Source organism: Panthera leo, chromosome E3, assembly GCF_018350215.1.
Source record: "Panthera leo isolate Ple1 chromosome E3, P.leo_Ple1_pat1.1, whole genome shotgun sequence".
Classification (NCBI taxonomy): Eukaryota; Metazoa; Chordata; class Mammalia; order Carnivora; family Felidae; genus Panthera; species Panthera leo.
The window spans coordinates 29,695,619-29,712,869 of record NC_056694.1 but is presented as its reverse complement, the minus strand read 5'-3'; the positions used below and the strand labels follow the sequence as shown (position 1 = coordinate 29,712,869).

Genomic DNA, 17,251 nt, shown 5'->3' with positions numbered 1-17,251 from the left:
GATCTTGAGGTCCGTAAATTTGAGTCCCACATCGGGCTCTCTGCTCTCAGTGCAGAGTCCTCTTCAGATCCTCTGTGTCCCTCTCTCTCTTTGCACCTCCCCTCCTGTGCTCTCTCTCTCTCTCAAAGATAAATATTTTTAATAAAAAGATATACATCTTGATCATGTCTGAAATTGTCTGTTGCCTTCCCACATGAACAAGAGAGGAGCCAGATCCTTACCTTTGATCACTGGTTTTGCAGATAAGAAATATCTTAGCCTTATTTTTTTTCCTAAGTAAGTAGTCTTTTATCCTGTCTGAATGCCCATCATATTCTTTTTCTTCTTAACATTCAAACATTTTGGGGTGCTAGGGTGGCTCTGTCGATGGAGTGTCTGACTCTTGATTTCACCTTAGGTCATGATCCCAAAGTCATAAGATCTAGCCCTGTTCCATGGAGCCTGCTTAAGATTCTCTCTTTCCCTAGGGACACCTGGATGGCTCAGTCAGTTAAGCATCCGACTTCAGCTCAAGTCACGATCTCACAGTTCCTGAGTTCGAGCCCCACGTCAGGCTCTGTGCTGACAGCTCAGAGCCTGGAGCCTGCTTCGGATTCTGTGTCTCCCTCTCTCTCTGTTCCTCCCCCACTCACACTCCGTCCCTCTCTGTCTCTCAAAACTGAGTAAATGTTAAAAAAAATAAAAAGATTCTCTCTCTCTCTCTCCCCCTCAGCCCCTTCCCTGCTCATGTACATGCTCTCTCTCCCTCTCTCTCTCAAAAAAAAATTCAAACATTTCATAAAAATAGCCTGTTTGATTGATTTGAAAATGAACATTTTATCACATGTTTACACCCTCTGGAATCAGGGTACAACTTACAGTCACTGTCTAACGTATGGCAGTATGATTCTGCAAACTCCTTCTATTTGACACCTGTGGAAAAGAATCAAGCATAAAACCCTCTTAGCCTTGATGCTATGTGGGTTATACTCTTTGCTAGTCTATTTTCATAAGTTTGTTTTGGCCTGTGCTCAGTAAACCATAAATTTAACATTATTCAGCTAAAAAAAAAAAAGGCATCTCTATTATTCCTTTGAATGATTCCGTCTCTATGTGCTGTTTGCTCCTTCTGAAATTCTTCTCATTCTTCTCCCTCTAGTCTGCATTTCTTTGATCTTTTCTTAAGTCTGTGTTCATGTCTTTGTCCTCTCCCTTTGGGTTTGGGGAGAAATTTTTAAACACGTCTCACACTGCTCTGATTCCATTTTCCACAACAGACAATTGTGTTCTGTATAGTAATTGTGTCCACTGCAGATTTTCATTTATCCAGTGTGGATTTTCTCTCCATACAATCCTTCCAGTCTCCACCTCTTTCCTCTTTAATATCACCCGCAAATGTAATGTTTCCAAATGCAATGCTCCAAAGAATTGTGTTAAAATATACTTTAGAAATATCCTAAAATATGAGACATATCCTAAAATGTCTTGCAATACCCCTAGTTCGCAAGGCGATTTGTTCTTTTTTTTTTAATTTTTACTTATTTTTGAGAGAGAGAGTGAGTACAAGTGGGGGAAGGGCACAGAGAGAGGGGGACAGAGGATCCGAAGCAGGGGCTCGAGCCCGCAGACAGTGAGATCATGACCTGAGCGGAAATCGGACACTTAACTGCCTGAGCCACCCAGGCGCCCCAGCGAGTCTTGTTCTGATGGCTGAGTTTGATCCTACGGTTTTGAGATCGCTCTACTTTCCTATGTCAGTTGGTTTCCTATGTGCTTGCGCATCTGGAGACATGAGCAGTGATGCCAAAGCCATCGTGCCTGGCCCTGGTAGTGTGTCTGTCAGCCTCAGAGTTTGAGTAGAAACATGATTCACTCCTGCCCTCGATCAATTTGCGACAGGCTTTCTCTTACATCTTTCCTCCCCTCACCCTGTAAGGGAAACTCTTCCCAGAGAATTCAACTGTCCGATCGTGCTCCATGGGAGAGGAAACCAGTTGCTTTACTGGCCTTGTCTACTCTGTCCCAGACATGTGTTGTCCCTCTTCCTCCTGTTAATGCGTGTTGTCTCCTCTCACCTCCAACAAGCCACTTTGCAGGAGTTCAGGCAACACATCTGATTGAGTTGTGTGTTTCTTCTTGAAGAATTTGATACATTAATACACGCCTATTCCCTAGACCTTCATCAGTCATTATTCCTACCAAGACAAAGTATACCCCAGAGGGATGTTTTGTTTCTCCTGAAATGATGTGAGATAATTAAGATGCTATTAACTAGTCTGGAATCATTTTGGAGTCTTTTAAATTCCGTTATCTAATGAGATGAGGGACTCACTCCGATATTATGGGAAGGTAATTTATTTCCTTCATCAAAATAAACAAGCAATTGCTCGCATCCCAAAAAGATAGTAAACACTAACTATATTCAAGAATAGGATATGAAAAGATGACAAAGTCTACATGATCTATTACTGATCCCGTCAAGGTAGAAATCTGCATTAATGCTGGTCAGTTAGAACCAAATCAACAAAACATACTAATTGTCACAGGCACACACATCAAGATTAACTTTTTGCAATTGTATTCACATGTACTCTATGTGCTACCTTTTGGCAAAGCACAAACTCACTGGTCTCTATTACATATAGATCGATACAAATACAATACACATACACTCATAGAATCCAGAATGCATCTATATTTTAACTAAATTGAATCTATACATTTATTCTTCAGTTCCTTCCCTTGGATTTATTGCTAACTCAAAATAAATTCACAAAGTTAATATTCCATTTCCGTTTATTTCATTACAATCTTCGTTCTTTGGGGCCATAGTAATTTTGCTGGGGAAAGAAGTAAGAAAAAGTTTCATCCAAATATATTTTCTTTATTTAATTTTAATAATATAATTTAATATGTAACTGGTGTTTGGACTAAAATGGGTGGTGAATAAAAAGATTGGAAGAGAAATATGGGTTTTCTCAGAGTCTTGACATTTTGATATGAAATATAGTTATTTAAAGCTGCAGCTCACACTTAAAAAATTACCTACACACTGACTTTTGACATCCATGGTTACCAAATTGCTCTGCTCTTGTCAGCATCTACTTCATTCAAAAATACCCTTCCCTGGGGCGCCTGGGGGGCTCAGTCCACTCAGGTCACGATCTCACGGTTCATGGGTTTGAGCCCCACGTCAGGCTCTGTGCTGACAGCTTAGAGCCTGGAGCCTGATTCAGATTCTGTGTCTCCCTCTCTCTCTGCCCCTCCCCTGCTTGTGCACTCTCTCTGTCTCTCAAAAATAAATGTATAATAAAAAAATTTTAAATAAAAATTAAAAAGAAATCCTTCGCCCAATATTTGCCAAGCTATGACCATGTGTCAGGTTAACTCGGTTAACACTCAAAATAGTCCTATGATTTACTTTTCATTCCTGTATTCCCATTTTACAAGTGGAAAGACTGAGGCTCAAGAAACTTGCCCACAGCCATGAAGTTGGTACGATGCAGAAACTGGATTCCAAGACATGGCTTCCTGTTTCCAGACCCCATGCTTTTGCCAGCCAGGACCATTGGGCTGAACCACCTTGGCATGGAGAGTCTTTTGGTTACCATGGTTACCCCCCACAGATACACTGCTTTCCAAATGTGCTGTTAGCTAATTAACTAAAATACTTGTGGAAATCAAGAATGGATTAATACTAGGAAATCGAGAATTCAACATAGTTCTTCAACAGATCAAAGGAAAACATCATGATTGTATCAAGACATGCTGAAAACTATTTGATAAAATCCAACATCCATTCCAGGTTTGAAATAAACTCCTAAAAAGGAGAAATTATATGTATGAAAACTACCTCAGACCGGAAGAAGTGTATTAAAGTAGAAATGAACAGCTCCACTAAAGCCAGAAGCAAGGCATGACCAGTATTAGATTTTCCTCTGCAGCAACCTCCTGGCCAAAGTCCCAGAGCTCTGGAAGCTGGTAACATACGGGTGGATTCTTCTCCCAAGAAACAAACATGGCCAAGAGGAAATATCTGGAGAATGTGGAGCATGGAGATCCCTCGATGAAACCAATTAGTCCGCCAGCCCGGCCCAGGCACACGATGATAGCCAAGAAACCACCTTGGGGATTTGCCAACCGCCAAATATGTCCATTCTAATTACACGTGGCTAGCCCCGAGAAGTGACAGGCTTCTTCTGAGAGCAAGTCTTAGAGGTTAGGACAAAGAACCTTTGGCCCTCAATGCTTCCACCAGGTGGGGAATTAATGTTTCTGTTTTCTTTTTTAATGTTTATTTTTCTTGACAGAGAGACAGAGTGTGAACAGGAAGGGGAGAGGCAGAGAGAGGGAGACACAGAATCCGAAGCAGGCTCCAGGCTCTGAGCTGCCAGCACAGAGCCCCATGCGGGGCTCGAACTCTTGAGCCGCGAGATCATGACCTGAGCCGAAGTTGGATGCTTAATTGACTGAGCCACCCAGGCGTCCCTGGATGCTTCTTAATGCACACGTTTCTCAGCCGGAGGCTACCGGCATTAGGAGCAGGACGAGAACCTGCTTTGTGATTTATTTGTCTTAAAGAGTAATTCCCATGAATAAGCTCTTCCACAAGTTCATTTCTCCCACCGAAAGGATAGGTAAACTATCAAATTATTTCCTCCTTTCTGTTGTTCCAAGTACATGTCTTGACTTCTAAACATAATGCCTCACTCTAAATGTCAGGGCTCTATATCCTATCTCCCTGTGCAGGTAAAACTACATTAAACATATTTACATTATATATTTACATTAAATAATAATAAATTCCACTTTTGAAATGAATCAACTTTGAATTTCCTGAGTCTTTTTTTTTTTTTTTTTTTTTTTTTTTTTTTTTTTTTTTTTTTTTTTTTTTTTACTAAGAAAGCACCTTCACCCCATGGGATTTCTTAGGCAGATAGAAGAAGTAAACTCCAAATTAAGCATCTCAGAGGTCAGGAAAAGACCAAGCCATGAAAAAATAATTACAGATTTTTTTTTTTTAACGTTTATCTATTATTGAGAGACAGAGTGAGACAGAGCATAAGCATGGGAGGGACAGAGAGAGGAGGAGACACAGAATCTGAAGCAGGCTCCAGGCTCTGAGCTGTCAGCACAGAGCCCGATGCTGGGCTCGAACCCACCAACTTCGAAATCATGACCTGAGTCGAAGTCGGATGCCCAACCGACTGAGCCACCCAGGAGCACTAATTACAGGACGTTTTTAATAGGCTATAATTTAATTTCATTTATTTAACAAATTAGTACTTTTATCCCCAAAATACAACACAATGCATATTTGATGTCTTATTTGTATTATTTTTTGTTACGTTTAATTTTAATTTATGTTAATTGTATTTAGCTTAGAAAATTTTTTCAATATGTATTTATTTTTGAGAGAGAGACAGAGTGCAAGCAAGGGAGGGGCAGAGAGAGAGGGAGACACAGAATCTGAAGCAGGCTCCAGGCTCCATGCTGTCAGCACAGAGCCCAACTCGGGGCTTAAACTCATGGACCACAAGATCATGACCTGAGCTGAAGCCGGGGCCCTTAACTGGCTAAGTCACCTAGGTGCCCCAGGTTTAACTTTTAATACGTTTTTTAACTATGTAGTTCAAAACAACAAATATAAGATAAACAATGAAAAAAATTCCCGTTCCTCCTCATTCCCATCTGAAAATTCCAATAGAAAACCAACAACCTTAGCTTCTTATATATCCTGCCAGACTTTCTTTATGTATATTCAAGCACTACACTCATAAAAAATTTCTTACACATCACATTGTACTTTGCTTTTTTCACTTAACAAAATCAATTGTTTTTGATGAATAAAAAGCCACAGGGTTTTGCGGGGGGGGGGGGGGGGGTTGGGGGGTGGATGGATTGCAGCCAGATATTAGGATATTTTGGCAATCATAATATTTTTGCATGTATGCTTGGGATGATAACTGATTGTAATTTATAATTTACAGATTTAATTCTGTATACATGCTCTACCCCAATGACAAACTCCTATAGGAAAATGACATGGTTTATTAAAGATTGTCATAGGTCACTACAAGCAACGTGGTCCAATAATCGGACCCATATTTAGCATCTTCTACCTATGCTTCTTCCCCCGTCTGTGCTTCTATGAGACTGTAGGTGGAACCACATATGGAGAAAACACCGGAAGTCTATGTGTAAGTCCCCTCATGAACAAGATGCCAGGGAAACAGCCCCGCCACCACCACCCCTACTTTCCATTCCCCACACATGACACTAACTCCAAGTCAGGCAAATGGATTACAACAGCATCATCAATGCCTACTGACAAAGACGAACAGCTCTTAGATCATTATTATTCACAAGGTCAAAGCTCTTTGTCAGCACCATGGTCAGGGCTTGCGTAGCCACCCGGACCCCAAGCTCAGAAGGGTCCCAGGCTTGGTTGAACGCTCTGCTGTCGCCATCTTGAAATTCCCATTACTTTTTTAACAAGATGCCCTGAATTTTCATTTGCACTGGACCCCACAAACTATGTAGCCAGTCCTCTGTTCCTTGTCAGAATACATTCTAAGAGGGAGAAGACGGTAAGGGAAAAGGAATGTCTCTAAAATTAAGGAAAAACCTGGGTCATCTGGGTGGCTCTGTTGGTTAAGCAGCCGACTTCAGCTCAGGTCATGATCTCTCTGCTGATGAGTTCAAGCCCTGCATCGGGCTCTGTGCTGACAGCTCAGAGCCTGGAACCTGCTTCACATTCTGTATCTCCGTCTCTCTCTGCCCCTCTCCTGCTCATGCTCTGTCTCTCCCTGCCTCTCAAAAATGAATACATGTTAAAAAAATAAAAATTAAAAAAAAAATAAATAAAAATAAGAAAAACACACTTCACAAAATTTGCCTGACTCACATATTCTTTTCCCCATGGGAGAGTTTCCTCGGGGTTCCTCATAAATTCCTACAAAAGGCTAAGTGCCTAATCCATAAGAACCACTATCATTTCTTGATGTCCTTGCAAAGAGGGGCAGGTAATTGGTTTTCAGGTTCAGATTCATTCTTACTTTTTTTTTTCCTTTTCTGTTGTCAAACAGTAAAAATATTTTTATTTTAATTAGAGTCATCAAAAGTCCTTATTTCTAGGAAAAGAGATTAGTTTAATGACTAAATTCCCTGTGCCTCTATGAGTAATAATTAGTTAACCAAATACAAGTCTTCTCTCGGTGGAATAATGACACAGTGTTAGTACACAGGTGACTTCATTTTCAGACAATTAATGTAAGTGACACACACCAGTGGGTCTCCCAGGGACCTCAGGTCCCCGGCAAAGCTCTGTAGGTATTGCAATGGTTTCCTCCCTCCTACGCGTACCATCCATTGCCCGCAGACAGAATTGTAACAGGCCTCTCAAGGTCATATACTAAAAATTTGCACATGCTCGTAGACGCGGTCTGGTTTAATATACCACAGATCTATTTGAAACTGCTGCTGAATTCATAGTAGCTTTTTAAAAATGTGGCTGCAGGGCACCTGGGTGGCTCGGTTGGTTAAGTGCTCGACTTTGGCTCAAGTCATGATCTTGCAGTTCATGAGTTTGAGCCCCACCTCAGGCTCTGTGTGGACAGCTCAGAGCCTGGAGCCTGCTTCGAATTCTGTTTCCCTTGCTCTCTGCCCCTCCCCCACTCATGCTCTGTCTCTGTATCTGTCTCTTTCTCTCAAAAATAAATAACATTAAAAAAAGAAATGTTTTTACTTTTTTTAAATGTTTATTCTTGAGAGAGAGGGAGGCACAGAACCTGAAGCAGGCTCCAGGCTCTGAGCCATCAGCACAGAGCCCAACGCGGGGCTCAAACTCATGAACCATGAAATCGTGACCCGAGCCAAAGTGGGATGCTTAACCGACTGAGTCACCCAGGCGCCCCAAGAAATTTTTTTAAAGTGTGGTTGCCACCCACAGACACAAATCTACTACTGTCATCATGGAGGGATTGATCCAAGAGTATTCTGAGTTTATGTTAAAGGGATGTATAAGCATAGAAAGGATGTGGACCATATGAGTCACGTGTTCAAGTCAAAGTGACTCAGTGACTCAGTGATTCATGGCCTGCCCGTGTTAGGCATCTAAGGAAGCAGTAGGGGGAGCAGGGGTGTCCACAGTTTTCGAAGTCAAGTAGAATTTGCTCCTGCTCCCACTTGGGGGCCATGGACAAGCTCCTTACCCTCCTATGTCCTCTTCTCCTTACGTGTAAAATAAGGAAAATAATAGTAGCTACCTTATGATCTTAGTGGACACCACCTCATCGTGCCCCCAGGACACCTTGAACTCAAAGGAGAATCATGGCAGTAGAAGAAGCCCCCAGCCCCGAATAAGGGAGAGGAAAGGGCTGAACAGAGCAAGGTAGAGCCGGGATGGTGGTTAGCAATGTGCCCCGCCCCAGCCACAGTGTCTGCACATTGCAAGCCCACAATAGACGTGACTTGGTTGTTGTCGCCATGGTTAGGTCACTTGCCCACCTGTCTCTAGGTGAGTAGCTGTCCTAACTTGCGCGATCATTAAAAACACACTCTAGCTCAGTATGTCTTTCTGTTCATTACCTGGTAAGACGTTATCTAATTTTTAAGACATTATCTAAGCCTCTAGGTTTTCCTAATTGCTTTCCCCATGAAATTTTAATACAGCAGATGCATTGCAATTCTATGTGTTGTGAGTAATTTCAAGCGTCGTCTCAGCTGGGCCGTGAGTTGTAAACCCAACCTCTAGTACACAGACTTGGGCAGGGGGGAGATGTTATAGGCTCCGGATGGAAGGTTCTTAGCCAAGCGAGACTGTGGCTCGTGACCTGAGAGACCTCGCCTCTCAGTTCCGCCCTTCCAGATGGTGGACTGGACAACTTCCCTGAGAGGCAGTCCCAGGACGTTGGGCCCCACCTAGAAACCTCCTTGCTTGCTCTTCATCCCAACACTGCTATCTTCCATCACGTTCTCAACCTGCAACCTCTTTATCCCCTACGTAAAACTCTTGATATTCTCTTTTCCTTTCATAATCATCTTTAAAACATTTTGAAACTGGACCCCAAAGGTTAGCAACTTTCCCTTTGCTAGAGGGCAGGGATGATCCAGGCACCAAATGCTCCTCAGCATTAAGAGGGAAGGTTTGGTTTTAATCCTTAGGAATACATGTGCTTCAGGTCCTAGAATGGGTTAGAGTGTTTTAAAACAGTTGTCACTGGGGCACCTGGGTGGCCCAGTCAGTTAAGCATCCGACTCTTGATTTGGGCTCAGGTCAAGATCTCATGGATCGTGAGTTCAAGCCCAAGCGGGATCTGAGCTGACAGCCCAGAGCCTCCTTCGGATTCTCTCTCTCCCTCTTCTCTCTCTCTGCCTCTCTCTCTCTCTCTCTCTCAAAATAAATAAATAAACATATAAAAAATAAAATGGTTGTCATTAAGTTTTTAAATTAAAATTGGTTGAATGTTCACGTCCTGCTATTTTCTTCATCTCAGTTAACTTCTCTACCCATCACATGAGGTAGTTCTTATTATCAGCCCCCATTTTAAAGATGAGGCAACTCAGAGAGGTTAAGTAACTTGCACGAGGTCACACAGCTAGTAGGTACCTAAGCTGAGTTTTCAGCCCAGGTCTTTCTGACTTAGAGCCTGAACCCTTAAACCACCACAAGCAAACTCTAAGAGACTCAAAGGTACTCTGGCCCTAGGACAGGGTTAAACTCAGGAAACATTCGCTTTTTATCCAGCTTCTGGATTTAGCAGACATTCCGCATAGGTATGAGAAAGGCTGAGGTTGCTAAGAGAAATCACAGTCGTGGTCAACCTAAGGTTAACTGAGATATGCTGGGTTCTATCTCAGGGCAGAGGGAAAAAATGATGCTTAATCTCATTCCCAGCTCAATGCTAAAGGCCAAAGGCCAACTACCTGCCCTGTGTCCTGATGGGCAAAAAATAACTGGAACTCACAAAGTGACCTGGAGGGGAGATGGCTGTGGCGATCAGAACACCCTAAGAAATAAGAAAAAGTTTAGGAGAACTGTGGTGACAGAGGCACGGGAAAAGAAGAGTCCCGTCACCTTATGTTGAAAACGTTTGCCCACTGGAAAAACTGAAATTTTAGTCTAGACAGAATCTGTGAGAATTTATGTCTGCCTCCCCAGATGCCAACTTTTGACATTAAGTGTTGCCCACCACCCACATATTAAATCTCGAATTCACAAGAGGATCATCTTTAGCACTGATGAAGTATGTATATAGCACCTGGGAATTGGTTTTGGCTTCATTTTTATTATACAAGCAATACATGTTCAAGGTAAGCAAGACCAACATCATGGAAAGGAATCAACGGAAAAGTAAAGGTCTTACTGCGATGCCAGCCACTCATTTCGCCTCCCCAGGAACAATCGCTTTTGCTAAGAGATTTAATTCCAGAGCTCTTCTAAGCAGTCACGGGAAAACATTGGTTTTTTGCTAATGTTTTTAGGCAAATGGGACCGTACTAGACATTATTGTCTTGTAACTGCTTTTTTTCAGCATATAATAACATGCACGAGATAGCTTGCCACATACACCTTTTAATAGCCATATGATATTCCGCTCAGTAGAGATGTATGAAGAGATTTTAACTAGCCTCCTTCTTTGGACATTTAGGAGCAATATCTGAGAAATAATGATAGTTCACAAAATGATCTGATGAATAAACATTTTTGTACACAAGCTCCCGCTCGAATACAATAAATTCTATGGTGGCAAAATTTCACCTGCTTTGTTTACTGATGAACCTCCAGCATTTGGTTCGCTGCCTGACATGTAGCAGGTGTCCAATAAGTGTTTATTGAGTGAATATATCTTCGTGTGTATATGTATCTATACAAGTATTTAAATTTTATGTGTATGTTGACCACTGCCCCTCCAAAATTATTGCTTCACTATCTATTCTCTACTCTGTTTTGTTCTGTTTGGTTTTGGTCTGCTGGGGATATCTGAAGAGCTCAGTGTCATGGAAATAGTGAGTGACTGTGTATGTTTCCCATTGTTGCTGTAAGTAGCTGCCATGAATTTCGTGGCTGGAAACAACATAAATTCATTATCTTCTAGTTCTGGAGGGCAGAAGTCTATAGTATAGGTTAGCAAGGCTGCATGCTCCTTAAGAAGGTTTTAGGATAGAATTCATTTCCTTGCCTTTTCTGGCTTTTAAAGCTTGCATTCCTTGGCTCATGGTCTCTTCCACATCATTCCAACACCTGCTTTCACTGTCACATCCTTTTCTCCGATTCTGACCCTCCTGCCTCCCTCCTTCCCTCCTCTGGATGCTTGTAATTTACACTGGCCCCACCTGGATAATCCCAGATAACCTTCTCGTTTTGAAATCACATCTGCAGAGTCCCGTTTGCCACAGAAGGTAACATATTTGCAGGTCCCAGGGATTAGGACTTGGACATCTTTCAGGAGCCATTATTCTGCACACCACAGCGTGGGAATCAGGTTTGAACTTCAGCACTGCCTCTCCCACATGCACACCCTAAATACATGGTGCGTTCCTGCTTGCCACGTCCTGAACTAAATCTAAGCAATACACTAACTAACTCCGTGGTCTCGGCCAAGTTGTAGAACTTCCCTGAAGCTCCATCTGTCACTTTCAGAATTGGAGAGATTAATATTTGTTTCACAGGAAATTCTGCCTGTAGAACATTGCAGGCAAACCTTCCCATTCAGGAATTATTACACGTTGTTTTAATCTTGACAAAATGTAAGTAAAATCCTGGTTAAGCCGTAATGAGACAGAGAAACAGATCCTCTTGCATCTGCTGATGTGAATGTAGATTGGTACAGGCTTTCTAGAGGGCAATGTTGCACTATGAATGTAACGAAAAGCCTTATGCTGGTTCTCTTTATCCCACTAATTATCCATTCTAAGTATATCTTAGGAGCATGGTTGAATTTATGTGCAAAAATGTTCAGTGAAATATTATTTATAATAGGGGGTGATGGTGAAAACAAACTAAATGTCCATTAATCAGGGCTTAGATAAATAAGTGTGGTATATCCTCATTACAGAAATATTATCAGCCATGTAAAAGGATTCTGTAGAATACTAAATAGTATGCTCGAGGTTTGTCAAATATCCGTGACAAACTTGGAAACCCGCCTCACTTACTATCTCAAATCGGTAAAAGAATTGTGAGAAGGGAAAAAAAAAAACTGAAAATACACATTTCATGGTATTACAGTGACTATTTCTGGGTAATGGAATAACGGTTGATTTTCATTTTCTAATAATTAAGTTGTGGGGCAAGGAATGTCCACATAGAACAATTCCTTTGGTTGGATTATCAGGCGGTCCTTGTGTAGAACAAAAACTTCCGAAGGTGTCCCTCTAGTGGAAGAAAGGATGCGGCGGCTGGGGGGACACCCGGGCGCGACTTTTTAAGAAACAGATTATTATTGCATTCAAGACATTTCGAGAGAAACAAGGGCCTGAAAGTAGTAAACTATTCTGCTCATTCAAAAAAAAAAAAAAATGTTTACAGGGAGACAGAGGCCAACTGCAAAAGTAAAACTGAAACCTCACCGTGGCAAAGAGGGCCACTAATTCTAGGCGCGCTTGGACAACTGACAGCTTTTTCATTGCCGAGGTTGGGGAACTAAACTCCTTGGGTTTAATTCTCCTCTCCTTGCTTTGGGGTAGCTCGGGTTCTAGTTGCAGATCCAGGCCGCCCCACCCTCCGACCGAAGGGACAAGGCAAGACGCATTCCCTTAAGGCCGTGGGGTGGAGCCTAAGGTCTGGAGCGGACACCTGTCGGGAGCTCGCAAGCACCAAGTTGCGGGGGAACTCTACGAATCTTCGGCTCCACTCGGCTCCTCTTCGGCTAAGTTCGGTCAGGTCTCCTCGCGGCTTCGGCTCCTCCTCGGCTGAGTTCGGCTGGCTCTCGACCTGTCGGGCTCGGCTCCCTTCGGCTTCCTTCGACCGACGCTCGTCTCCCGCTCGGCTCTGTTCAGTTGAGCTCGTTTCACGCTCGGCTCTGTTCGGCTGAGCTCGTCTCCCGCTCGGCTCTGTTCGGCTGAGCTCGTCTCCGCTCGGTTCTGTTCGCCTGAGCTCCGCTCCCGCTCGGTTCTGTTCGCCTGAGCTCGGCTCCCGCTCGGCTCTCTTCGGCTGAGCTCGGCTCCCACTCGGCTATCTTCGGCTGAGCTCGGCCGCGGCCCCGGAAGGGCGCCAATGGAGCCGGTACCGCCGGCTCCGCCGACAGCTATGGCGCCGCTGCTGGAGTATGAGCGGCAGCTTGTGCTGGAACTACTGGACGCGGACGGGCTGGTAGTGTGCGCCCGCGGGCTCGGCGCGGATCGGCTCCTCTACCACTTCCTCCGGCTGCACTGCCACCCCGCGTGCCTGGTGCTGGTGCTCAACACGCAGCCGGCCGAGGAGGTGCGGCTGCCGGCGCGGGGGTGAGGGGGTCCCCGAGAGAGTTAGGGGCTTTCCGGGCGGATGCAGGCCCGGCACGGGCGCAAGGCCTCTGAGGGCGCCGGCGGTCCCTAGCGCCGGGGGAGGGCGTTGAATGGGGGTCCGTGAGGCAGATGCAGGGCCCTGACACCGGCGCGAGGACGTAGGGTGGGAGGGGTCCCTTGGAGGATGCACGTCCCTGACACGGGCGCGGGGACACCGAGAAGGATGAGAGGGGTCCTTGAGGCGGACGCGGGTTCCTGACGCGGGTGGGAGGACACGGGAGTGGGAGGAGTCTCGAAGCCGACGCAAGTCCCTGACACCGGCGCGGGGACACCGAGGGTGCGAGGGGTCCCGAGCAGGGTGCAAGTCTCTGACACTGGTGGAAGAGCTTGGAAACGGGGGTCTCTGAGACAGCTGCAGGTCCCTGCCGAGGGTGCAAGGACACAGAGGGACGGAGGGGCTCGGAGAGGGGGAGGGGAGTCACCACCGGAGGCGAGGGGCAGAGAGAAGGATTGGAGGTGCCGGAAGAGGACGCGATGGCCAGAGAAGGCTGCGGAGAGGAACGATGAGAGAGGCCCCAGGCTGGATACCATGGGGCCTGTTGGGTCAGAAGAGCGGGATCTGGAAAAGGGAACAGTGACGGGGATGGGGGAGTCTCAGAGGGTAATTGCAGGATGTGAAGGGAGAGACCGAAACTGGGGAGAGCCCTGCAGGGAAGAGGAGGGTCTGAGGGGGTTGACCCAGGCTGGGGGCAGGGGGCGGAGGGTCGGAAGGGAAGGGAGCTGGAAGCTGAGGACCTGGCGGTTAAGGAATGGAGGGCACTGAGGACGGAAGACGGATACACCTGTGCCAAAACGGGGCGTTTGCTATTGAGAGGTGGCACAGCCTGGTCTGACAAGTCTGCTGCGCCCCTAGGTAGAGCAGGTGGCCAGGAGGCAGGTGGCCGCTGAGAAGAACGCCCACAGACTCCTTGAGGGCAGGGATACTGTCTGATTTGTCTAGGGATCCCGGGTACCTGGCACAACCCAGGGCCCCCAGGAGAGGCAGGGTTGCCCTGAAGACACAAAGGGCCAAGCTCCCACTGACCTGAAGCCCCGCTGGGGCGGATGGGGACAGAGCCACCAGTCTAAAACTCGGCTTGGGAAAAGGATTCCCTGCGATGTCCTCACACCCTGTGCTTGCCTGCAAACCTGGCTTTGATGGCAAGTATTTTCTAGCTAGCCGAAGTCTTTTCACTGAGGGTTTTAAAGTCTTTGTTATTGTTGTTAAAATGCTCATAACTCAAGTGCAGTGATGCCTCAGCACAAACCCAAAAACACAACAAAAATAAAAGCCTGGTTGCATGTGGATGATTGGTTGATCACCTAAAGCAGTAACTTGGTTTGTGTATTCCTCAAGTTCCCTGCCTCTCTTTTTAAATACAAAGACCTTGCCGCCTAGTAAAAACTGCCCTGTATTAAACAGACTGCTAATCAAACTTGATTTGATGTAGGAGTATTTTATCAGTCAGCTGAAGATTGAAGGAGTGGAACACCTCCCTCGTCGTGTAACAAATGAAATCACAAGTAACAATCGCTACGAGGTCTACACCCAAGGAGGTGTGATATTTGCAACAAGTCGAATACTTGTGGTCGACTTCTTGACTAATAGAATACCTTCAGATTTAATCACTGGTAAGAATTTGACACCTTGTCATTATTTGTATAATGATACAAACTAGCACTTTTTTGTGCCTGTCCCCACTGCTAAAGTCTAAACTAGAACCTCCTTGGGGGCAGCACTGGGTGTTTTGACTCAGCATTGTACTCCCAGGGGTTAGCACAATACCGGACACATTTTAGATGCTTAAAAAGTACTTGTAGCCTGAATAAGTAAGAATGACTTTTCCTTGCTCTCTAAGCTCCTATCTGGTTAATACGTCATAATTGGCTGGCATTTGCTTTTCGAATCTAATCAGCCTTGAAATGTTTATAGATATTCTTTGTATATTTCCTAAAATATTTGGTTTTCTCTTTAAAGGGTTTTTCTCCCCCCCCCCCCCCCCCCGTGATTTGAAATTAAACCAAGTCATTGCTTATTTATTTTGAGAAATAATGGCTTCATTTTAGCTAGAATTAATATAGAAAAGGAATTCGTTCTCATTATTATTCATCTGTTTGGCAACCTTTTCTGATTTCCCCCAAAGCTCATTTGAGGTCCCTACCTCTCTGTCCTCGGGTTATCCTGTGCTTCTCCCCAGTCATAGCACTAAAGAACAACCCAGTATATTTGCCAGTTTATTTTTCTGTCTCACTCTTGGATAACAAGCTTCATAAGCACAAGGAACAATTTGTTCATCGCAGGCTAAGAACCTGATACGCAGGGTATTAAACACGTAGTTGTTGGATGAACGTTGTGTGAATAAGCTGTGATCTTCAGTAAACTTCTGGAGGGCAGAGCGACTGTGACATTCATAATGGTATATCCCACTATTGCCCTGACCCAGAAGACCCTCAGGAAACATTTAGTGAATCAATGTATGAACGAATGGTTTATGTGGCTCATGGTAAACTGATTGAAGAAAAGTGTTTTTATACTTTTATAACATTTATAACTGTAATAAGCTGGGGCACAGGTGGTGAGGTCGGACTCACCTGAATGGGGATGCCACCACTCACAAGGAAGTTGTGTAATTTTGGTGAGCCTCAGTTCTCTTTTCTCATTTTTTTTTAATTTTAGTTAGTTAACATATACAGGGCAATATTATTTCAGGAGTAGAATTCAGTGATTGATCACTTACATACAACCCCCAGTGCTCATCACAAGTGCCCTCCTTAGTACCCATCCCCCATCTAGCCCATCCCCCACTCCCCTCCCTCCCTCAATCCTCAGTTCCCGGTCGTTAAGAATGGCATGTTTCCCTCTCTTCTCTCCGCCCACTTCCCACGTGTTCATCTGTTTCGTTTCTTGAATTTCCACACATGAGTGAAATCCTATGGTATTTGTCTTCCTCTGATTGACTTAGCATAATACACTCTAGCTCCATCCACATCATTGCAAATGGGAAGGGGTCATTCTTTTCGATGACTAAGTAATATTCCATCGTATAGATAGATACACCACATCTTCTGTATCCATTCACCAGTTGATGGGCACTTGGGCTCTTTCCATAATTTGGCTACTGTTGATAATGCTGCCGTAAACATCAGGTGCATGTACCCCTTCCAATCTGTATCTTTGTATCCTTTGGGTAAATACCTAATAGTACAATTGCTGGATTGTAGGGTCGTTTTATTTTTAGTTTCTTGAGGAACCTCCATACTGTTTTCCAGAGTGGCTGCACCAGTTTGCATTCCCACCAGCAGTGCAAAAGAGATCCTCTTTCTCCGCATCCTCACCAACACCTGCTGTTTCTTGTGTTGTTAATCTTAGCCACTCTGACAGGTATGAGGTATTATCTCATCATGGTTTTGATTTCTATTTCCCTGATGATGAGTGATGTTGAGCATCTTTTCATGCGTCTATTGGCCATCTGGATGTCTTCTTTGGAAAAGTATCTATTCGTGTCTTCAGCCCATTTCTTCACTGGGTTATTTATTTTTTGGGTGTTGAGTTTGAGAAGTTCTTTGTAGATTTTGGATGCCAACCCTTTATCAGATATGTCTTTTGTGAATATCTTCTCCCATTCTGTAGGCTGCCTTTTAGTTTTGTTGACTGTTTCCTTTGCTGTGCAGAAGATTTTTATCTTGATGAGGTCCCAATAGTTCATTTTTGCTTTTGTTTCCTTTGCCTCCAGCAACATATCTAGTAAGAAGTTGCTCCGGCCAAGGTCACAGAGGTTGCTGCCTG

General features: G+C 44.4%; 1 protein-coding gene across 5 annotated transcripts in view; it reads left to right on the top strand.

Annotated features, from left to right (window-relative positions):
* The first annotated feature begins 13,191 nt into the window (after positions 1–13,191).
* The window catches only part of ERCC4 (ERCC excision repair 4, endonuclease catalytic subunit), a 61,798-nt gene continuing 57,738 nt past the window's right edge, over positions 13,192–17,251 (top strand). For all 5 annotated transcript variants that reach the window (XR_006197592.1, XR_006197588.1, XR_006197591.1 and 2 more), the window contains exons 1-2: positions 13,192–13,405; positions 14,916–15,096. Coding sequence is in view for 1 of the 5 variants with exons in the window: in XM_042921267.1 (XP_042777201.1) it covers positions 13,199–13,405; positions 14,916–15,096 (388 nt within the window). In the remaining 4 variants the exon portion in view is untranslated. The remainder of the gene's footprint in view (positions 13,406–14,915; positions 15,097–17,251) is intronic.